Source organism: Salvelinus namaycush, chromosome 27 (genome assembly GCF_016432855.1).
Source record: "Salvelinus namaycush isolate Seneca chromosome 27, SaNama_1.0, whole genome shotgun sequence".
Lineage (NCBI taxonomy): Eukaryota > Metazoa > Chordata > Actinopteri > Salmoniformes > Salmonidae > Salvelinus > Salvelinus namaycush.
Window position 1 is genome coordinate 3,832,774 of NC_052333.1, and position 24,725 is coordinate 3,857,498.

Sequence of the window (24,725 nt, forward strand, 5' to 3'; positions counted from 1 at the left end):
AGTGACCTAAAAAAAAATCGGAATGGTTTGTCCTCGGGGTTTCGCCTGCCAAATAAGTTCTGTTATAGTCACAGACATGATTCAAACTGTTTTAGAAACTTCAGTGTTTTCTATCCAAATATACTAATAATATGCATATCTTAGCTTCTGGGCATGAGTAGCAGGCAGTTTAATTTGGGCACGCTTTTCATCCGATATTCCGAATGCTTCCCCCTATCCTAGAGAAGTTAACACAGTGTCCAAAGAAGGGCCAGATGTATACAGAATGGTGTCGTCTGCGTAGAGGTGGATCAGGGATTCACCCGCAGCAAGAGCGACATCGTTGATATATACAGAGAAAATAGTCAGCCTGAGAATTGAACCCTGTGGCACCCCCATAGAGACTGCCAGAGGTCCAGACAACAGGCCCTCCGATTTTACACACTGAACTCTATCTGAGAAGTAGTTGGTGAACCAGGCGAGGCAGTCATTTGAGAAACCAAGGCTGTTGAGTCTGCCGATAAGAATACGGTGATTGACAGAGTCGAAAGCCTTGGCCAGGTCGATGAAGACGGCTGCACAGTACTGTCTTTTATCGATGGCGGTTATGCTATCGTTTAGTACCTTCAGCGTGGCTGAGGTGCACCCGTGACCAGCTCGAAAACCGGATTGCACAGCGGAGAAGGTATGGTGGGATTCTAAATGGTCAGTGATCTGTTTATTAACTTGGCTTTCGAAGACTTTAGAAAGGCAGGGCAGGATGGATATAGGTCTATAACAGTTTGGGTCTAGAGTGTCACCCCCTTTGAAGAGGGGGATGACCGCGGCAGCTTTCCAATCTTTAGGAATCTCGGACGATACGAAAGAGAGGTTGAACAGACTGGTAATAGGGGTTGCAACAATAGCGGCGGATAATTTTAGAATGAGAGGGTCCAGATTGTCTAGCCCAGCTGATTTGTACGGGTCCAGGTTTTGTAGCTCTTTCAGAACACCTGCTATCTGGATTTGGGTGAAGAACAAGCTGGGGAGGCTTGGGCAAGTAGCTGCGGGGGGTGCGGAGCTGTTGGCCGGGGTTGGGGTAGCCAGGAGGAAAGCATGGCCAGCCGTAGAGAAATGCTTATTGAAATTCTCAATTATTGTGGATTTATCGGTGGTGACAGTGTTACCTAGCCTCAGTGCCGTGGGCAGCTGGGAGGAGGTGCTCTTCTTCTTCTCCATGGACTTTACAGTGTCCCAAAACTTTTTGAAGTTTGAGCTACAGGATGCAAATTTCTGTTTGAAAAACTAGCCTTTGCTTTCCTGACTGACTGCGTGTATTGGTTCCTGACTTCCCTGAAAAGTTGCATATCGTGGGGACTATTCGATGCTAGTGCAGTCTGCCACAGGATGTTTTTGTGCTGGTCGAGGGCAGTCAGGTCTGGAGTGAACCAAGGGCTATATCTGTTCTTAGTTCTACATTTTTTGAAAGGGGCGTGCTTATTTAAGATCGTGAGGAAATTACTTTTAAAGAACGACCAGGCATCCTCGACTGACGGGATGAGGTCAATATCCTTCCAGGATACCCGGGCCAGATCGATTAGAAAGGCCTGCTCGCAGAAGTGTTTTAGGGAGCGTTTGACCGCGGACCCATAGCGGATGCGGGCAATGAGGCAGTGATCGCTGAGATCCAATATCCTGTATTTGGAGGGCAAGTTGGTCAGGATAATATCTATGAGGGTGCCCATGTTTACGGATTTAGGGTTGTACCTGGTGGGTTCCTTAATAATTTGTGTGAGATTGAGGGCATCTAGCTTAGATTGTAGGACTGCCGGGGTGTTAAGGATATCCCAGTTTAGGTCACCTAACAGAACAAACTCTGAAGATAGATGGGGGGCAATCAATTCACATATGGTGTCCAGGGCACAGCTGGGAGCTGAGGGGGGGTCTATAACAGGCGGCAACAGTGAGAGACTTATTTCTGGAGAGATTCATTTTTAAAATTAGAAGCTCGAACTGTTTGGGCATAGACCTGAAAAGTTTGACAGAACTTTGCAGGCTATCTTTGGAGTAGATTGCAACTCCTCCCCCTTTGGCAGTTCTATCTTGACGGAAAATGTTGTAGTTGGGGATGGAAATCTCAGAAGTTTTGGTGGCCTTCCTAAGCCAGGATTCAGACATGGCAAGGACATCAGGGTTGGTGGAGTGTGCTAAAGCAGTGAGTAAAACAAACTTAGGGAGGAGGCTTCTAATGTTAACATGCATGAAACCAAGGCTTTTTCGGTTACAGAAGTCAACAAATGAGAGTGCCTGGGGACACGCAGGGCCTGGGTTAACCTCCACATCACCCTTGGAACAGAGGAGGAGTAGGATGAGGGTACGGCTAAAGGCTATCAAAACTGGTCGTCTAGTGCGTTGGGGGCAGAGAATAAAAGCAGCCGATTTCTGGGCGTGGTAGAATAGATTCAGGGCATAATGTTCAGACAGGGGTATGGTGGAGGTAAACCCAGGCACCGAGTGATGATAAGAGAGGTTGCATCTCTGGACGTGCTAGTTATGCTGGGTGAGGTCACCGCATGTGTGGGAGGTGGGACAAAGGAGGTATCTGAGGCATGTTGAGTGGGACTAGGGGCTCCGCAGTAAACTAAGACAATAATAACTATCCTTAACAACAGTACACAAAGCATATTGACATTTGAGAGGGACATAAAGCGAGGCATAAAGCAATCACAGGTGTTGATTGGGAGAGCTAGCTAAGACAACAACGGGTAAGACAACAACAGCTAATCAGCTAGGACAACAACAACAGGTAAAATGGCGATGAATGGGCAGAGAGGGTCAGTTAACTACACACAGGGCCTGAGTTCGAGGCAGGGGCCGACAGATAAACAAAAAATAAACAAAATGGAGTACTGTGATTAATGAACAGTCCAGCAGGCATCAGCTATGTAGCCAAGTGATCATAGGGTCCAGTGAACAGCAATAGATCAAACAGGGAAGCCGCTAGGTATTCGTTACTACGCTAGCACACGGGAGACACAGCGTTTAAAGTTAGCAGGCCAGGGTAAGTAGAAGCGTCTGCTCCGACGTCCGGCAAAGGCCGGTTGAGTGCACACCGGATGGAGTTACGTCGGCGGACCAGTCGTGGTGGTACGGCGGGGCACCGTGTTGACAAAGGTTCCGGGCCAGATGGCGAAAGAGGTATTGTAGTTGTAGTAATTTAGTTTGCTAGCCGGGAGATGCGCCTGGCTCGCGGCTAACTGGTGCTAGCTTCGGGGCAGGTGCGTTAGCCACCATAGCCAGTCGGTAGCAGCTAGCTAGCAGCGATGATCCGATGCAAAGGTCCAGAGCTTACGTCAAGGATCCGGTGGAGTAGTGGATTCTAGCAGTGTTGGGGTAGAGTCCGGAAGGCATCGGCTGAGTAGCCGAGTGATCACAGAGTAGGCTGTGGGCTCAGGATGTCTGGCTCGGGGCTAGCTTCGGGGCTGGGTGACTCGGTGGCAGCTAGCTAGCTGTGAGACAAATGTTCCCAGTATACTCAGTAGAATGTCCACACACACACACACACACACACACACACACACACACACACACACACACACACACACACACACACACACACACACACTTAGAGACAAATGTTACCAGTATACTCAGTAGAATGTCCACACACACACACACACACACACACACACACACACACACACACACACACACACACACACACACACACACACACACACACACACACACACACACACACACACTGACTTAGAGACAAATGTTCCCAGTATACTCAGCAGAATGTCCACACACAAGACCTTCAGATTAGGAGGGAGGGGGTTGTACTGGATGCATAGGGTCACCTGTGTACACTGTTATGTAAATCAATGTTATGTAAATCAGTGTTATGTAAATCAGTGTCACAGCAGGAATGTGCTACTTATAATGAATCTGTAATGCCAGAGTCATTCATGCTACTGTATGATAACATGTTGCTTCTTTGCTAATATGGTGTCTGTCCTGTCTACAGATCGATGAGTCCAGCACAGGCAGACATGGCCTTTCTGGAGAATGCCAAGAAACTAGCCATGTACGGAGTGGACCTGCACCAGGCCAAGGTAATGTAGTGTCATAACCCAGGCCAAGGTAATGTAGAGTCACAACCCAGGCCAAAGCAATGTAGAGTCACAACCCAGGCCAAGGTAATGTAGAGTCACAACCCAGGCCAAGGCAATGTAGAGTCACAACACAGGCCAAGGTAATGTAGAGTCACAACACAGGCCAAGGTAATGTAGAGTCACAACACAGGCCAAGGTAATGTAGAGTCACAACCCAGGCCAAGGTAATGTAGAGTCACAACACAGGCCAAAGTAATGTAGAGTCACAACCCAGGCCAAGGTAATGTAGAGTCACAACCCAGGCCAAGGCAATGTAGAGTCACAACACAGGCCAAGGTAATGTAGAGTCATAACCCAGGCCACGGTAATGTAGGATCACAACCCAGGCCAAGGTAATGTAGAGTCATAACCCAGGCCAAGGTAATGTAGAGTCACAACCCAGGCCAAGGTAATGTAGAGTCACAACCCAGGCCAAGGTAATGTAGAGTCACAACCCAGGCCAAGGTAATGTAGAGTCACAACCCAGGCCAAGGCAATGTAGAGTCATAACCCAGGCCAAGGTAATGCAGAGTCATAACCCAGGCCAAGGTAATGTAGAGTCACAACCCAGGCCAAGGCAATGTAGTCACAACACAGGCCAAGGTAATGTAGAGTCACAAACCAGGCCAAGCTAATGTAGAGTCACAACGCAGGCTAAGGTAATGTAGAGTCATAACCCAGGCCAAGGTAATGCAGAGTCATAACCCAGGCCAAGGTAACATAGAGTTACAACCCAGGCCAAGGTAATGCAGAGTCATAACCCAGGCCAAGGTAACATAGAGTTACAACCCAGGCCAAGGTAATGTAGAGTCACAACCCAGGCCAAGGTAATGCAGAGTTACAACCCAGGCCAAGGTAACGTAGAGTCATAACCCAGGCCAAGGTAATGTAGAGTTACAACCCAGGCCAAGGTAACGCAGAGTCATAACCCAGGCCAAGGTAACGTAGAGTCATAACCCAGGCCAAGGTAATGCAGAGTCATAACCCAGGCCAAGGTAATGCAGAGTCATAACCCAGGCCAAGGTAACGTAGAGTCATAACCCAGGCCAAGGTAATGTAGTCACAACCCAGGCCAAGGTAATGCAGAGTCATAACCCAGGCCAAGGTAACGTAGAGTCATAACCCAGGCCACGGTAATGTAGGATCACAACCCAGGCCAAGGTAATGTAGAGTCATAACCCAGGCCAAGGTAATGTAGGATCACAACCCAGGCCAAGGTAATGTAGAGTCATAACCCAGGCCAAGGTAATGCAGAGTCATAACCCAGGCCAAGGTAACGTAGAGTCATAACCCAGGCCAAGGTAACGTAGAGTCACAACCCAGGCCAAGGTAATGCAGAGTCATAACCCAGGCCAAGGTAACGTAGAGTCATAACCCAGGCCACGGTAATGTAGGATCACAACCCAGGCCAAGGTAATGTAGAGTCATAACCCAGGCCAAGGTAATGTAGGATCATAACCCAGGCCAAGGTAATGTAGAGTCATAACCCAGGCCAAGGTAATGTAGAGTCATAACCCAGGCCATGGTAACGTACTGTAGGATCACAACCCCAACCCCAACCTGCAGAGCATTACTTATTCAACACAGAAACTGACAGGCTCCGTGTGGAGACAAGCTGACTAAAAAGTCAAAAGGAAGATGCTGTGTGTTAACATCACATTGTTGTGGATGTTGTGAATATAAGTAGGTTCTAACTTGTTTTCAAATCTCAACCTGCAACCACTATATTCCACTATGTTCTACCTCCATGTATTTGACTATGTTCTACCTCCATGTATGATGACGCGTTGGTAGGCATGCAGGTGTTTCAGCCCAGATTGTCCCTCAGTGTCCTCCTGTCTGTCCACTGGAGGCCAGTTATATCACATCTGTCCTATTAACCACCGAGCAGAGAAGGCTTGGTGATGACGATGACGATGAAGATATGGGTTGCGTCCCAAATGGCACCCTATTCCCTTCATAGCACACTACTTTTCACCAGGGCTCCTCAAAAGGTGTGCACTATATAGGGAATAGGGCGCCATTTGGGATGCAAATATAGTATATAGTATTTAACATGGTTATAGCACCCACCCACCTACCTCCTTGCCTGCTGCAGTGTAACCTACGTCAGCTGTGAAGTCAGTGTTTGTGTCTGTTCCCAAAAAAGGGAGAAACGCGTGCCTCTGTCAGAGCACAGATTTAGTAGCAGAAATGAGGTCAATCTGTTTGCATCAAAACCGGGGATTTAAAATAAAATATGGAAGTCATTATGCTGAAAGGGAGATGGATGCTGCCTCCCGGTGGATGAATGTTGTCATTGCATTAACACACAGGCCAAGTCAATGGCATAATGTCAGCAATCATGCAAATGGACATCTAGCTGTTGTATTCTCTGTCTTTCTTTCTTACTCACTCACACACTCTTCCATCCTTTCTTTTTCTCTCTCAAATCTCTCTCTCTCCCTCTCTCCCACCCTCTCCATCCTCCCATCCCTTTCTCCAGGATCTAGATGGAGTGGACATCATGCTGGGTGTGTGTTCTGGGGGTTTGATGGTCTACAAGGACAAGCTGAGGATCAACCGTTTCCCCTGGCCCAAAGTCCTCAAGGTCTCCTACAAACGCAGCAGCTTCTTCATCAAGATACGCCCCTCAGAGGTCAACGTTATTTATGTGTTTGGTTGTTTATTTGGTTGTCTTTTAGCCCACAAGAGGCCTGATCTCCCAGGAGTCAGATAGACAGTACAGTAATCATAAGTAAAAGTTGAGTTACATGTCAAATCAATAGGTATAGTGGATCTAGTGCAGTGCGGCCATCATCATGATTTTGTTTCCAACCAGCTGGAGCATTACGAAAGCGCCATCGGTTTCAGACTGCCAAACTACAAGGCCTCCAAGAAGCTGTGGAAAGTGTGTGTGGAGCATCACACCTTCTTCAGGTAAGAGAACACACTGTTGAAGCTCCCCATGATAGGTTCTATCATTGTAACTTGGGAAGAACACCACGTTATTATTTTATTGTATTAAATAGAAAAGGGTCATTACAGTAGTAATACATTATTAGTATGGCTATATAGTAGTTATATGTAGTTTACTTACTCACAATGACTAATACTGTATGTGGTTGTCTTACCTACCTTAGTGGAATACACTGCTAAAATGTTAATGTACTTAGCTATATTTAAAAGCTAAATTGTGACCAACCGGCTCGATTTCGGGTCTTATGTAGCTACATTTGAAATTGTGTTTTTGACATTGGATAAAAGTAGAGACTCAGAGCTAGAAAATGGTTTATCATACACTACAGTTGTGGAACAATGGGAAAGTAATTCTGCTGTGAAAGTTGATAAACTTGTAACATCACTTTTGAGAAAAATGGCCCTTGGATGTTTTGGTACACCTACTGGAGAGCTCTTCTTTGTCTACACCCATTCAGCATCGTTCGCACCCTCTAAAGCCTTAGCCCCACCCATCTCATTAAGGATTCACATGTGAAGCCATGTACCAAACAACCAAAGATTTCAAGACTAAAGGCTGGTTTATACTATGGGTGTGTTTTTTAAAGTTTAATTGGAGTGCCAGAGTGGGCTCAGAGTGCGCTCTGGGCGTTCGTAAACTCAGAGTGTTGTCAGATTGTCCGTTCGTAAATTCAGAGCCTTTCGCTCTCGGAGCCTTCAGAGCGCACACTGGACGCTCTGGCCGAGGAGTAGGTTTGATCCGAGCGGTCTGTCCCTAACAACAGCAGTCAAGCACCCAAGCTAACTGGCTAACGTTGGCTAGCTGGCTAGCTACTTCCAGACACAAATGAGAGAACACCCCACTCTGACCATTTTACTCACCCTAGCAGAGCTGGTTAGGCTGTTTTCATGTTATCCAGAGCGTTGGTGACTGTAACTGTGCTGCTGGCAACAATTTAATTTGTTTTTTTGCCAACTTTTCTGACACTGGCCATATTCAACGGGTGTTGAGCATTCGTAAATGTATCAGTTATTCTCCACTCTGGCACACTCGGACGAGAGTGCTCTGAAATCGAAGTAGATAGCCAGAGCGAATTTACCAGCTACGTCTATCAACAGTTGTCACAGTGACATCATGAACATTCTATTGAAATGGTTATTTGCATAGTGGAGTCTTTTGTTTAGATATGTAGCTAGCTAGCTAAACAATGAACCATAATCCCAACTCATGACATTACTACCCTGCATTAATCTGCAGGTAGCTAACCAACCAGGTTCAATGTGAGTTAGCTAACATTAGACTATAACTAGCAATGCAAATGGCTCTGAGATACGAATAATATAACTACACAGATCATACACGTAACGTTAGCTAGCAAGCCATCCAGCTAACGTTAACTAGCTAGCTAACAGTACACTTTAACTTGAAATGGAAATTACTTTCTGACAAAATTTGAAGCATGTCATATCTGAAAATGTAGCTAGCTAGACTATCTTACCTGTATACCTCTCCCTCTTTGTCACGGATGCCATGGTTGCCCTTAGTTTGAAGATGTGGAGACAGGTGTTTTATACAACAGCCTTCTGTGTGTTCTCCTTTGGACTCTGTCTGCATATTTGCAATCAAACGGCAGAATTTTATATATTAGATGTATATATTTATAGAAATGTTCCTCTTCCTCCTCTGTCCAGACTGACCTCGACTGAGGTGGCTACCACTCCCAGGAAGTTCCTAGCGCTGGGTTCTAAGTTCCGCTACAGTGGGCGGACCCAGGCCCAGACCCGCCAGGCCAGCTCTATGATTGACAGGCCAGCCCCCCTGTTCCAACGCTCGGCCAGCAAGAGGAACTCACGCAGCCTGGACGAAGGTTTGTTGAATGGGACTGTGGGTGGGGTAGGGGTGTATGTGGAGAGAGAGAGCGAGAGAGAGTCTGACTTGTCCCTGTTTAACTCCAGCAAGATGTAAGTCTCTGTGTTTACTCCAGCCCCTCCCAGAGAGGAAAGAAGAGGGTGACTGCTTACCATATCAGCCACCCACCTCTGTGGTAACATTACCTTGAATTCAACCACCTACCTCTGTAGTAACATTACCTTGAATTCAACCACCCACCTCTGTAGTAACATTACCTTGAATTCAACCACCCACCTCTGTAGTAACATTACCTTGAATTCCATCACTCGCCTCTGTGGTAACATTACCTTGAATTCAACCACCCACCTCTGTGGTAACATTACCTTGAATTCAACCACCCACCTCTGTGGTAACATTACCTTGAATTCAACCACCCACCTCGGTGGTAACATTACCTTGAATTCAATCACCCACCTCTGTAGTAACATTACCTTGAATTCAACCACCTACCTCTGTGGTAACATTACCTTGAATTCAACCACCCACCTCTGTAGTAACATTACCTTGAATTCAACCACCCGCCTCTGTAGTAACATTACCTTGAATTCAACCACCCGCCTCTGTAGTAACATTACCTTGAATTCAACCACCCGCCTCTGTAGTAACATTACCTTGAATTCGACCACCCGCCTCTGTAGTAACATTACCTTGAATTCAACCACCCGCCTCTGCCGTAACATTACCTTGAATTCAACCACCTACCTCTGTAGCAACATTACCTTGAATTCAACCACCTACCTCTGTAGTAACATTACCTTGAATTCGACCACCCGCCTCTGTAGTAACATTACCTTGAATTCAACCACCCGCCTCTGTAGTAACATTACCTTGAATTCAACCACCCACCTCTGTAGTAATATTACCTCGAATTCAACCACCCACCTCTGTAGTAACATTACCTTGAATTCAACCACCCCCCTCTGTAGTAACATTACCTCGAATTCAACCACCCGCCTCTGTAGTAACATTACCTTGAATTCAACCACCCACCTCTGTAGTAACATTACATTCAGGTACAGTAACAGTACTGGCCCACTTCAGGGTTTATTAACCCTCTCTTCGCTGGCCTCTTCTCAACCTCTAACATGCTGACCAAACCGGCTCCGCACGTGCATCCGCCATCGTGCGCATGTTGATTTTGTCTATACCCACCAGATGCGATCAAGACACACAGGTTAAAATACCAAAACTAACTGTGAACCAGCTATATTAGTTTGGGGACAGGTCGAAACACATTAAACATTCATGACATTTAGCTAGCTTGCTGTTGCTAGTTAATTTGTCCGGGGAGATAAACATTGGGTTGTTATTTTACCTGAAATGTACAAGGTCCTCTACTCCGACAATTAAGGCCTTCAGACCCTGTCCCGCCTCAACCCCCCTGAATACTTTAGTTCCACCTTAAATGCATTCCTACTTGGCTACAGTATGCATGACCTGTGACCTTACCTCACTGGGCCCTGGTCAGATTATCTGTCATGTCACTCCGAGTCTACAATATATCTTCTCTATTTGTTTCTGTTCTCTTAAGAGAGATTTCCTGCCATGCTAGAACCAACTACAGTAGACTCTGAGTAGAATTGCCTGTCACACTACAACACAACTAGAGTAGAAAAGCATATTAGAAGTATCTGTCTCTCTCCAGGTACTCTATATATACAAAAGTATGTGGACACCCCTTTAAATTGATGGATTCGGCTATTTCAGCCACACCTATTGCTGACAGGTATATAAAATTGAGCACACAGCCATGACATCTCCATAGACCAACACTGTAGAGTGTAGAATGGCCTTACTGAAGAACTCAGTGACTTTCAATGTGTTACCGTCATAGGATGCCACCTTTCCAACAAGTCAGTTCGTAATTTCTGCCCTGCTAGAGCTGCCTCGGTCAAATGTAAGTGCTGTTATTGTGAAGTGGAAACGTCTAGGAGCAATAATGGCTCAGCCGTGAAGTGGTAGGCCACGGGACCACCCAGTGCTGTCTTCAGTTGAAACACCCACTACCGAGTTTAAAACTGTCTCTGGAAGCAACGTCAGCACAAAAACTGTTCGTCAGTAGCAGCCGCACACAATCTGGGTTTGGCGGATGCCAGGAGAACGCTACCTGCCCCAATGCATAGTGCCAACTGTAAAGTTTGGTGGAGGAAGAATAATAGTCTTGGGCCATTTTTCATGGTTCGAGCCCCTTAGTTCCAGTGAAGGGAAATCTTAACGCCACAGCATACAATGACATTCTAGATGATTCTGTGCTTCCAACTTTGTGGCAAGAGTTTGGGGAAGGCCCTTTCCTGTTTCAGCATGACAATGCCCCTGTGCACAAAGTGAGGTCCATACTGAAATGGTTTGTTGAGATCGGTGTGGAAGAACTTGACTGGCCTGCACAGAGCCCTGACCTCAACCCCATCGAACACCTTTGGGATGAATTGGAACGCCGACTGCGAGCCAGGCCTAATTACGCCACATCAGTGCCCGACCTCACTAATGCTCTTGTGGCTGAATGGAAGCAAGTCCCCGCAGCAATGTTCCAACATCTAGTGGAAAGCCTTCCCAGAAAAGTGGAGGCCGTTTTAGCAGCAATGTTCCAACATTTAGTGGTATCCACATACTTTTGGCTATGTAGTGTAGGTTCACACAGAGAACGAACACTGGGTTTGCATCCCAAATCACACCCTATTCCCAATATTGGTCACTACTTTTAGTGCACTACATAGGGAATAGTGTGTTATTTAGGATGCAGGCCAGTGTTAGTGTTATCCCAGTGTGATGGCCAACCAGCCCAGTGAGCTGAACACTGTGTGATTTCCAACCAGTCCAGTGAGCTGAACACAATGTGATGGTCAACCAGTCCAGTGAGCTGAACACAGTGTTTTGGTCAACCAGTCCAGTGAGCTGAACAGTGTGATGGCCAACCAGCCCAGTGAGCTGAACACAGTGTGATGGCCAACCAGTCCAGTGAGCTGAACACAGTGTTTTGGTCAACCAGTCCAGTGAGCTGAACAGTGTGATGGCCAACCAGCCCAGTGAGCTGAACACTGTGTGATGGCCAACCAGCCCAGTGAGCTGAACACAGTGTGATGGCCAACCAACCCAGTGAGCTGAACACAGTGTGATGGTCAACCAGTCCAGTGAGCTGAACACAGTGTGATGGTCAACCAGTCCAGTGAGCTGAACAGTGTGATGGCCAACCAACCCAGTGAGCTGAACACTGTGTGATGGACAACCAGACTAGTGAGCTGAACACAGTGTGATGGACAACCAGTCCAGTGAGCTGAACACAATGTGATGGTCAACCAGTCCAGTGAGCTGAACACAATGTGATGGTCAACCAGTCCAGTGAGCTGAACACAGTGTGATGGTCAACCAACCCAGTGAGCTGAACACAGTGTGATGGACAACCAGACTAGTGGAACTTGTTTATCTATTCTCCTGAACTGCATCTGAACTGTGAATTTCAGGACCTGCTCTGTCAGCTTTCGACTCTCAGCTCAATGTTGCCACCCACTGGTCTCTATAGCACAGTGCAGTAAACTGTTGTTATTCTGTCTTGTTCATGGCCTCAGCTGTTGCTTTTAGATCAGGAGCTTTTCAAGGACCGAAATACTTTTCTAGTCCCTAATCATCATTTTCCTAATCGTTTAATCTCAACCTTTTTACTTACATTTATGTCATTTTAGCAGACGCTCTTATCCAGAGAGACTTACAGGAGCTCAAGGGCACAGACAGATTTTTCTTCTCCTCGGCTCGGAGATTCGAACCAGCGACCTTTCGGTTACTAGCCCAACGCTCTTAACTGCTAGGCTACCTACCTGCGTTACTGTAATAATTATTGCTCCTCCCGACACCTCCAGTAGCTGTTGACGTTCCTGCTGAGGTGTGGACGGTTGGGGGCAGGTCTCAGGGAGAGGAGGATATCAGGTTGGATCATCAGACCTCCCTGTCCTTATTAAGACACTCAGCATGCTACAGTGTGAGTCCCGACTCATCAAGAGTTGTATTAGTTCCACAGTTGAACAGTTGGTATTTGATAGTTTATTTAACCGGTAGTCATTGAGGAATGTCTTTGAAGTCAGGAGACTTCTTTCTCTATGGAGATCATAAAAAGTCACATTTAAAACTAAAAGCTGAATGTGGTTGGTTGGCATGGTAGCTGTTTCATGATTGACAGCTGGCCTTCTTTCCAGTCACATCGTCTCCGGTTCAGCAACATCCCCGTCAGGTCAAGCGCGAGGCTGTCACAGAGACAGAGAGAAGACATGGTGTCATAATAAAGAAGAACCAGGAGGAGATCCAGGAGGAGAACCGGGAGGAGATCCAGGAGGAGAACCGGGAGGAGATCCAGGAGGAGAACCGGGAGGAGAACCGGGAGGAGATCCAGGAGGAGAACCGGGAGGAGATCCAGGAGGAGAACCGGGAGGAGATCCAGGAGGAGAACCAGGAAGGAGGAAGAGGAGACCAGTGGTTTGTGCTGATGAGGCGCACTTCCTTAGAGTGGTGTGGAAGAGGGTGGAGCTGAGGCCACCGACCAGGAGAGTAAGATATGTGGTGGACTGAACCAAACTACAGTGGGTAGAGGTGGGGTGATGATTGGTTGTTGTTATTGGACAAGCGTGTCTATTTGACACCACCAGGTACTGAATGGTTTGGCCACGCTTTGTTTGCCACTGATCCTCCTTCTAAAGGATGTCCAAAATTCTGGTAATTCTTTCTCAAAATTTCGGTAATTAAAACCAGAAATCCCGGTTGGATGTTTCCCGGAATAAGCAGGAAATCCGGGAATCTTCCAGCCGGATTTCTGGAAAACCTGTGAATTTTGTAAAGGTTCTTGAATTTTGCTAAACATAACCCTACTGTAGCTTAACCAACCAGCATGCTCTGTGTCTGTTCCACCCTGTTCCAACCTTCACCACTCACCGATGGTTTGTGCTGCTGGACCACGACCCGCCTGCATCACTCATACCACCACCCCCAGGTAGCTATGGGAAGAGCAACTTACTGACCCATTGCTTACTCGCCCAGGAAATGACCTGGCGGTTGTCTCAAGCTTGACAAGCTGCTTGACATGTCTGCTGGGATATTATGTGGCTTTGCTTTGGATCCTGAGAAACCCCAAGCACATACAGGAAGTCCATTTTGAAGGAGAGCCCTCCCTCCACTGCGCTTACTCACCCAGGAACTGACCTTGTTTTTCACGAGACAACGCCAGACTTAACATGCCTGCTGGAATATGTGTCTTTGCTTTGGTTCCTGAGGACAATGTTACATTATTAGCCACGGCAGCCGCTGAGCCTGTGTTTGAACTAAATCATTATGACTTCCTGTGGGATTCCGTCAGTCCCAAGACACCCACTGTTCCTTGAGGTAAATGGCAGGAGACTTAAAATAACTTTACGACGCTACAGCAGAAGAAGAATGGTCCTAAATTTCATAAGTCAGAAACGTCTTAACTTTCACAAGTGGGACCTTCTTATTGAGAGCATAGCATTTTCCCCCTACGCTTCTCTTATAATAACCACAGCTTCATATTGTCTGCGTCTTCCTCTGAAATACTTTTTGCTGAGCTATGGATCTGTTGTTCTGGCCTCGTTGTGTTCTGGCCTCGTTGTGTTCTGGCCTCGTTGTGTTCTGGCCTCGTTGTGTTCTGGCCTCGTTGTGTTCTGGCCTCGTTGTGTTCTGGCCTCGTTGTGTTCTGGCCTCGTTGTGTTCTGGCCTCGTTGTGTTTTGGCCTCGTTGTGTTCTGGCCTCGTTGTGTTCTGGCCTCGTTGTGTTCTGGCCTCGTTGTGTTTTGGCCTCGTTGTGTTCTGGCCTTGTTGTGTTCTGGCCTCGTTGTGTTCTCACTTGGCTTTGCAGCAGCTTTTATAAAGAAGATTTCTACCTCTATAGACGTATCACACTTTGTGTGGTCACATGACACCAGTCTCAGGCCACATAGGATTCTGTCTCTGATCGGTTCTCACTCTCTTCAGTGCCAGTGATGGTTGACTGGTTTGAGTTGTTTGGATTGTTCACCTCCTACTCCCAAGGGCCTGTTCCATTTGTCACGTCGTCCATCCTTACAGGTACGTGCTCTAGTCTATGTCGTTTCGCTGCGCCCTGGTGGTCGCACGAGGAACTGCCTTTAATAAGGTGCGAGTGTGCACCTGTGTGTGTGCATATGTCATTATGTTGTGTTGAGTATGTCATTATGTTGAGTATGTCATTATGTTGAGTATGTCATTATGTTGAGTATGTCATTATGTTGTGTTGAGTATGTCATTATGTTGTGTTGAGTATGTCATTATGTTGTGTTGAGTATGTCATTATGTTGTGTTGAGTATGTCATTATGTTGTGTTGAGTATGTCATTATGTTGTGTTGAGTATGTCATTATGTTGAGTATGTCATTATGTTGTGTTGAGTATGTCATTATGTTGTGTTGAGTATGTCATTATGTTGAGTATGTCATTATGTTGTGTTGAGTATGTCATTATGTTGTGTTGAGTATGTCATTATGTTGTGTTGAGTATGTCATTATGTTGAGTATGTCATTATGTTGTTGTTTAGTATGTCATTATGTTGTGTTGAGTATGTCATTATGTTGTGTTGAGTATGTCATTATGTTGTGTTGAGTATGTCATTATGTTGTGTTGAGTATGTCATTATGTTGAGTATGTCATTATGTTGTGTTGAGTATGTCATTATGTTGTGTTGAGAATGTCATTATGTTGTGTTGAGTATGTCATTATGTTGTGTTGAGTATGTCATTATGTTGTGTTGAGTATGTCATTATGTTGTGTTGAGTATGTCATTATGTTGTGTTGAGTATGTCATTATGTTGTGTTGAGTATGTCATTATGTTGTGTTGAGTATGTCATTATGTTGTGTTGAGTATGTCATTATGTTGTGTTGAGTATGTCATTATGTTGTGTTGAGAATGTCATTATGTTGTGTTGAGTATGTCATTATGTTGTGTTGAGTATGTCATTGTGTTGTGTTGAGTATGTCATTGTGTTGAGTATGTCATTGTGTTGAGTATGCCATTATGTTGAGTATGTCATTATGTTGAGTATGTCATTATGTTGAGTATGTCATTATGTTGTGTTGAGTATGTCATTATGTTGAGTATGTCATTATGTTGAGTATGTCATTGTGTTGAGTATGTCATTGTGTTGAGTATGTCATTGTGTTGAGTATGTCATTATGTTGAGGATGTCATTATGTTGAGTATGTCATTATGTTGAGTATGTCATTATGTCATTATGTTGAGTGTGAGTATGCAGGAAACCTGATGTCGACATACTGCAGTTTCTTTATGGTTCCTCTTTCTCTTTGCTGTGATTTTTTTTAACCATTTCTCTTCTCCTCTTCTCTTCTCTCCTTTTCCCTCCTCTCCTCTTCTCTCCTCTCGTCTTCTCTTCCCTTCTTTTCCCTCCTCTTCTCTCCTCCCCCTCTTCTCCTCCTCCTTCCTCTCCTCCCGTCCCCCTACAGCCATGGTGTCCACTCCAGACAAGAGCACCCGTCCAGTCAGTGCTCCCATTATGTCCCCCGTCTCTCCCGGGGATGCCGCCCCGTCCCCTGTGACCTCTGCCCTGCCCCGCAGTGAGCGGCGAGAAGTATCCACCGCCCCGGGCCGCCAGTCACGCTCAGCAGAGAGGAAGATCAAGGAAGAGACCAAGGTGGAAAGCAAGGTGACAGAGGTCTCCAAGACACAGAGCTCCAGACCACAGTCCACCCCAGAGTTCAAGGTATTTCACTCACACATACACTCACAGAATCAGGCCAGGGCACACTGCAACTCTCTTGAGATGTAACAGGATATTGCCTCACTGCATGCGGTACTACAGAACACGTTGTACAGTATTTAATTGGAGACTGACTGAACCAGGTTGATTACACGAGGATGACACTACACGAGCGTTAACAAAATGGCGAGCAACAAATTGAAATGCCAGACAACAGTTCACATGTACATGTGTAGGTTGTATACAGTATCACTATTTAATAACCGAGGTTTATACAGTAGCTTTATTAAATGGAAAGCATATCCATAGACGACATTTGGGTAGACCTATAGCCCGTGCTCCAGTTAGAGCGTAGCAGCGCCGCCCTGTTGGCAGACCACTGTAGTGCGTGAGCTCTGAGCTGTCTGTGTGATATGCCACCACTGCAGAGGGAGGGAGCCAGGAGGAGCAGGCATCATGCCCCTGCAGTCACCACCACCACCAACGGGACAGAGAGAGAGAGAAAGAGCCAGGTTTGTGGCCTTATCGACGCCTAGCTAGCACAGCATGAGACGCATGTATTACTGTGTGTCTGACTAAAATATACGTGTTATAGTACCACTAGACACATTTACATTTACATTTAAGTCATTTAGCAGACGCTCTTATCCAGAGCGACTTACAAGTACATACATTCATACTTTTTTTGTACTGCACACGTATTACTGTCTGTCTGACTAAAATATACGTATTATAGTACCACTAGACACACGTATTACTGTCTGTCTGACTAAAATATACGTGTTATAGTACCACTAGACACACGTATTACTGTCTGTCTGACTAAAATATACGTGTTATAGTACCACTAGACACACGTATTACTGTCTGTCTGACTAAAATATACGTGTTATAATACCACTAGACACACGTATTACTGTCTGTCTGACTAAAATATACGTATTATAATACCACTAGACACACGTATTACTGTCTGTCTGACTAAAATATACGTGTTATAATACCACTAGACACACGTATTACTGTCTGTCTGACTAAAATATACGTATTATAATACCACTAGACACACGTATTACTGTTTGTCTGACTAAAATATACGTGTTATAATACCACTAGACACACGTATTACTGTCTGTCTGACTAAAATATACGTGTTATAATACCACTAGACACACGTATTACTGTCTGTCTGACTAAAATATACGTGTTATAATACCACATGACACATGTATTACTGTCTGTCTGACTAAAATATACGTGTTATAGTACCACTAGACACATGTATTACTGTCTGTTGGACTAAAATATACGTATATAGGAGGGTTACAACCATAAACATTAGACACGTATTACTGTATGTGAAGTCTCGCTTGCCAGACTCACAGCGGCTGTGCGGTGTCTGACTAAAATAATTAAACATTGATACATGGGGCTGGGGTTATTACACGAGATGCATGTTTTACAAAATGTATCAGACTAAAATATTGATATGAAGATGGGTTTGAAACAGAGTCATGGGTCTGTAACGTTACTGTATCTGCCCCTCTCTTCCCTCCTCTGGGGTATCGGCAGCATTCGCCCCGAGACAGAAGCGGCACGGAGACGGTGCGCGTGAAGAAGGTTAGATATCTGTCTACAGTTAGGCTCTGTACTAAATGGCTTCCTATGTAGTACACTAGTTTAGACCAGAGAGCCCTTTTGGCCCTGGTCAAAAGTAGTGCACTATGTAGGGAATAGGGTGCCATTTGGGACGCAGGACTCAGTGATTCACATCCTCATCCTCGCATCACTCGTCGCCTTTCAGTTGATTTTTCCCCATTCGTTTGAAAATAATTTCTAATACAGAAAAAATAAATGTTTTTGTCTGTTTGTATCTCTGTCCTCCAGCCTTGTATATCTACTGTAACAGGACAGCTATACAAGAGAATACTGTTTGGCTGTGAAGTTCCCTTCTTAACGATTTCATGTGTTCACAATGATCAAAGACTTCTTTGGATAGTTACGGAGAAAGAAACATTTTGTTTCTTCTCTATTTTCCACCATTTGTTTTGAAACCAATAAACGGAGGCCACTTATCCAACAGTATCAGCCTTGCCGTTTCCTCCCACAGAGGCAATACATAAAGCTTCCCTCTTGTGGACATAATTCTTCACCAAGTAGAACTAGAGAGATAAACCAAATGAATGAGGTGCCTGTAAGTGAAAGAACCTGGATTGACCGTGCCTGTGCTCTAGACAGTATAGTGAGGAAGACCCTCAGCTGCACTTGTCTGCCGCCTCAGGAAGAATCACTCAAAAAAGTCAAGTGAATGATGCTTTAGGTAACGCATAAAAACAGATCATGCACAATGATAATGCATTGCTACCCCGGCATGTATGTATATGGTGCATTTATGTGTCAACATTTGATTCCACTCGCAGTCAGTCCTGAAATAAAGAAACCCACCAGGTGTTGGTAACTGACAGAAACCCACCAGGTGTTGGTAACTTATGGTGTTCACAGACTCCACTGGACCTTTGCACTCACCCTGCACTCCGCTTCACTGCACTTCCCATAGTATCATCTGGTCCCTCGCCACTTCTCCCACCATTCAGGAATGAATGCACACATACCGGATGTAATCGCTTGCAAGTCAAACAGTAAAAGTACAGAATAAAATATAAAATAAATAATAATATAAGGATTTCAATTCCACATCTTCCTGAGACCAACTTTGTTCTCTTTTTGTTTTCTTCGTTTTTCACAGAAAAGAGCTAACAAACTTGAGGGTCAAACTATTTATATCAGGCATAGCAATTTAATGTTGGAGGTTTGTATCACACTCTAGAATATGTCCTATTTGTTCTTTGACTGTTTGTTTGCAGCATGTTCTCTCTCTCTCTCTCTCTCTCTCTCTCTCTCTCTCTCTCTCTCTCTCTCTCTCTCTGTCTCTCTCTCTCTCTCTCTCTCTCTCTCTCTCTCTCTCTCTCTCTCTCTCTGTCTCTCTCTCTCTCTCTCTCTCTCTCTCTCTCTCTCTCTCTCTCTCTCTCTCTCTCTCTCTCTCTCTCTCTCTCTCTCTCTCTGTCTCTCTCTCTCTCTCTGTCTCTCTCTCTCTCTCGCTCTCTCTCTCTCTCTCTCTCTCTCTCTCTCTCTCTCTCTCTCTCTCTCTCTCTCTCTCTCTCTCTCTCTCTCTCTCTCTCTCTCTCTCTCTCTCTCTCTCTCTCTCTCTCTCTCTCTCTCTCTCTCTTTCTCTGTCTCTCTGTCGCTCTCTCTCTCTCTCTCTCTCTGCATGGGAGTTGTGTTTTCACTTGCCCCGTTTTCTTTTTTTCTTTTTGTCTTGACTCTCTTCTATTCTCTCTTTCATTTTCTACACCCACCCTGTTTTCAGCTGAACCCTAATGGCTTGGCATGCACTCTTTTCCTGTTTCCTTCTAATGCAAGTACTCACTTTACTTTGGTGCTGTTTTTCATCCCAACATCTTTCATTTGTTTCTTATCCACATTTGTTTTGATATATGATTGGGAGTGTTTTCTCTATCACTATCGTAGTCCAGTATTATTATTATTTAAAAGCTATAGGCATCGGATCTGAAAGAGGTGCACCAGTTTGACCTTTGAGACTGAAGAAAAGACATCTAAAATAATGTTAGTGGACACCGTATACCCAGCATGCCCTTTGATTTCAGCCTGCTTGTCAAACGTATGTTTTTGTTGTGGCACTTTTTTAGTCAATAATGACTTGCACCTTTTGGATGCTTTTTCCAACGGGTATTGTCGTCGACAATGGTCGTCAAATGTAGGTTTGTTGTAACGACCATAAGTATCTTCCTAAAGGGGAAAGTGTTTCCAACAGGAATGATGTTGGTTGAATTAAGGCCATTCTTGTACCACTTCTCCAGCCTGCATTGGTGACAGAGGCCAATTTCCAGGAACATGAACACAGCTTTGATTGATAAACTTTTCCCAGTCATATATTTTCATCTCAGTGATATGATTAACAGGTTAATGATGCCAACCTCTGTTGTCTTTCTCATTGTGAGACCTGGAACTCCTTAATATAAGCTTCACTGTACTGGACACTCTTAGAAAGAAAGCTGTTACCTAGAACGTAAAACGGGTTCTTCGGCTGTCCCCATAGGAAAACCCTTTGAATAACTCGTTTTGGTTCCATGCAGAACCCTTTTGGTTCCAGGTAGAACCCTTTTCGGTTCCATGTTGAACCCGTTCCCCAGAGGGTTCTACATGGAACCCAAAAAGGTTCTTCCTTGAATCAAAAATGTTCAATTCCCTCATGCACAAGTACAGTGAGTTCTCCTATGGGGACAGCTGAAGAACCCTTTTGGAACCCTTTTTTCTAAGAGTATACTGTACCTCTCTCAGGGAGCGTCCCATTTGGCACCCTATTCCTATTCACTACTTTTAACCAGAGACCTGAGGGCCCTGGTCAAGAGAAGCGCACTATGTAGGGAATAGGGTGCCATTTGGGGCGGGGGGCCTCTCTCACTCATGGTGCTGTTCCTGTATCTAACCATAGCCATGTGACTCTCTCTGACCTTCACCTCTGTTGACCTTTGACATTGGCTGTGTCCCATAATGGCACCCTATTCCCTACACAGTACACTACTTTCGACCCATAGGACTCTGGTCAAAAGTAGTGCACTATATATAGAATAGAGTGCCATTTGGGACAAAGTCGTGTCTTTGACGTGCTGGTTCAAATTCTGCGTCTTTGATTCATCATAATAATAATTGTCAGCTGGCTCAGGACTAAGTATCCTCAGGCATATTGCTGGGAGAGCCTGTGTGTGTGTGTGTGTGTGTGTGTGTGTGTGTGTGTGTGTGTGTGTGTGTGTGTGTGTGTGTGTGTGTGTGTGTGTGTGTGTGTGTGTGTGTGTGTGTGTGTGTGTGTGTGTGTGTGCATCTTCTGTGATTGTGTGTGTGCGTGTGCGCATCTTCTGCGATTGTGTGTGTGTGTGTGCGCATCTTCTGAGTGTGTGTGTGTGTGTGTGTGTGTGTGTGTGTGTGTGTGTGTGTGCATCTTCTGTGATTGTGTGAACTCCCAGGTTGTGTGCATAAGAGGAATCTTACTCACACTCATCCCTTCTGCACGTTAGCATACCATAAGCATACCATACTACCACCAGTGAAATGGTCACATGGTCACCTAGGGTTAAATGGTAAATCCAGCTCTCCATTTGGCACAGACTGCTCTATAATGTACTATAAACATACTATAGATGTACTGTAGATGTACTATAGATGTACTATAGATGTACTGTAGATGTACTATAGATGTACTGTAGATGTACTATAGATGTACTATAGATGTACTGTAGATGTACTATAGATGTACTGTCGATGTACTATAAACATACTGTAGATGTACTGTAGATGTACTATAGATGTACTATAGATGTACTGTAGATGTACTATAAACATACTATAGATGTACTGTAGATGTACTATAGATGTACTGTCGATGTACTATAAACATACTGTAGATGTACTGTAGATGTACTATAGATGTACTATAGATGTACTGTAGATGTACTATAAACATACTGTAGATGTACTATAGATGTACTGTAGATGTACTATAGATGTACTATAAACATACTGTAGATGTTCTATAGATGTACTATAAACATACTGTAGATGTACTGTAGAGGTACTATAGATGTACTATAGATGTACTGTAGATGTACTATAGATGTACTATAGATGTACTATAAACATACTGTAGATGTTCTATAGATGTACTGTAGATGTACTGTAGATGTACTATAGATGTACTATAGATGTACTCTAGATGTACTATAGATGTACTATAGATGTACTATAGATGTACTATAAACATACTGTAGATGTTCTATAGATGTACTATAAACATACTGTAGATGTACTGTAGAGGTACTATAGATGTACTGTAGATGTACTATAGATGTACTATAAACATACTGTAGATGTTCTATAGATGTACTGTAGATGTACTGTAGATGTACTATAGATGTACTATAGATGTACTATAGATATACTATAGATGTACTATAAACATACTGTAGATGTTCTATAGATGTACTATAAACATACTGTAGATGTACTGTAGAGGTACTATAGATGTTCTATAGATGTACTATAGATATACTATAGATGTACTATAGATGTTCTATAGATGTACTATAGATGTACTGTAGATGTACTGTAGATGTACTATAGATGTACTATAAACATACTGTAGATGTACTATAGATGTACTATAAACATATTGTAAACATACTGTAGATGTACTGTAGATGTACTATAGATGTTCTATAGATGTACTATAGATATACTATAGATGTACTGTAGATGTACTGTAGATGTACTGTAGATGTACTATAGATATACTGTAGATGTACTGTAGATGTACTGTAGATGTTCTATAGATGTACTATAGATGTACTATAGATATACTATAGATGTACTATAAACATACTGTAGATGTACTATAAACATATTGTAAACATACTGTAGATGTACTGTAGATGTACTATAGATGTACTATACACTTATGGTATTATATTCCCTGACAAGGGGATTGTATTCCATTGCAGCCCAGACTATAATCCCACTCTGTTTTGGGATTTTGGAAAACCGGGAAACAGTCAAATCTCTGTAGTGCTAGCTGCCAAAACCAACAGCTGTCAGTTATGAAGAGCAGGGATTTAGTCAGACAGATAAAATATTTAGGCTTCAGGTACCATGTGACCAATTCATTAGGTAGCAGAGATCCACACAGATGCTCTGTAGGGAAGCAAGACACTTCAATGTCCTCCCCATAGTTTAACTCTCAGAGCTCCCCTCTACTCTGCGTCTCAAATGGCATGCTAATCCCTATATAGTGCACTTCTTTTGACTCGAGCCTTACGTAGATCCCTATGTGCCCTGGTCTAAAGTAGTGTTCTATATAGGGAACAGGGTGCCATTTGGGATGCCATTTGGGATGTTTCTGAATAGTCATTAGCCAGGAGACACTAGTCTAATTGGTTGTAATTTTATCTCTGTGATCACGATCCCAACATGTGGTAGATTGGTAATGGGCGATTGCTCCAAAATCACAATGACTCCTCCTGCACCATGAATATGGATAGGCACGGATACTGTACGGAGATGGATCATCTAAAGTTCAATCTGCATAGGAGGGAACAGAGTGGAGGGAACACAGAACAGTCTGTTTGTCTATAGGACATCATGTGGTCTGGATGGACTAAGGCCTGTTGTTGTCATGTTGTTTGTCTATAGGACATCATGTGGTCTGGATGGACTAAGGCCTGTTGTTGTCATGTTGTTTGTCTATAGGACATCATGTGGTCTGGATGGACTAAGGCCTGTTGTTGTCATGTTGTTTGTCTATAGGACATCATGTGGTCTGGATGGACTAAGGCCTGTTGTTGTCATGTTGTTTGTCTATAGGACATCATGTGGTCTGGATGGACTAAGGCCTGTTGTTGTCATGTTGTTTGTCTATAGGACATCATGTGGTCTGGATGGACTAAGGCCTGTTGTTGTCATGTTGTTTGTCTATAGGACATCATGTGGTCTGGATGGACTAAGGCCTGTTAGAGCCTGCTGTCATGTTGTTTGTCCTCTTTGAGAGGGGCAGGCCTGTTCCAACTTCCAACTGCATTTTGTTTGATATGATAAGCAAATCATCAATCATGTTGCATTCTGCTAAACTTGTACATTTGTCATTTCCCCCAAATAATGACATACTTTCTCCCTACCCTCTTCCAATCTGGGGGCTTCGCCCTTTTGCCCTTCCTTGCTGTCTCTTTCTGCCTTCTCCTTAAACTCTCCCCCCTGTCTCTACTTTATCTATCATGCCCTTCCCCTCTGCCCCCCGTCTCTACTTTATCTATCATGCCCTTCCCCTCTGCCCCCCGTCTCTACTTTATCTATCATGCCCTTCCCCTCTCCCCCCCGTCTCTACTTTATCTATCATGCCCTTCCCCTCTGCCCCCCCGTCTCTACTTTATCTATCATGCCCTTCCCCTCTGCCCCCCTGTCTCTACTTTATCTATCA

At 44.5% G+C, this 24,725-nt stretch overlaps 1 protein-coding gene across 1 annotated transcript in view; it reads left to right on the forward strand.

Annotated features, from left to right (window-relative positions):
* Window positions 1–24,725, forward strand: part of LOC120022498 (protein 4.1-like) — a 61,819-nt gene that overhangs the window by 11,754 nt on the left and 25,340 nt on the right. Inside the window, exons 6-11 of the mRNA XM_038966440.1 lie at window positions 3,989–4,076; window positions 6,601–6,753; window positions 6,937–7,034; window positions 8,745–8,996; window positions 11,024–11,044; window positions 19,436–19,493. Of these exons, the coding sequence (XP_038822368.1) occupies window positions 3,989–4,076; window positions 6,601–6,753; window positions 6,937–7,034; window positions 8,745–8,996; window positions 11,024–11,044; window positions 19,436–19,493 (670 nt within the window). The remainder of the gene's footprint in view (window positions 1–3,988; window positions 4,077–6,600; window positions 6,754–6,936; window positions 7,035–8,744; window positions 8,997–11,023; window positions 11,045–19,435; window positions 19,494–24,725) is intronic.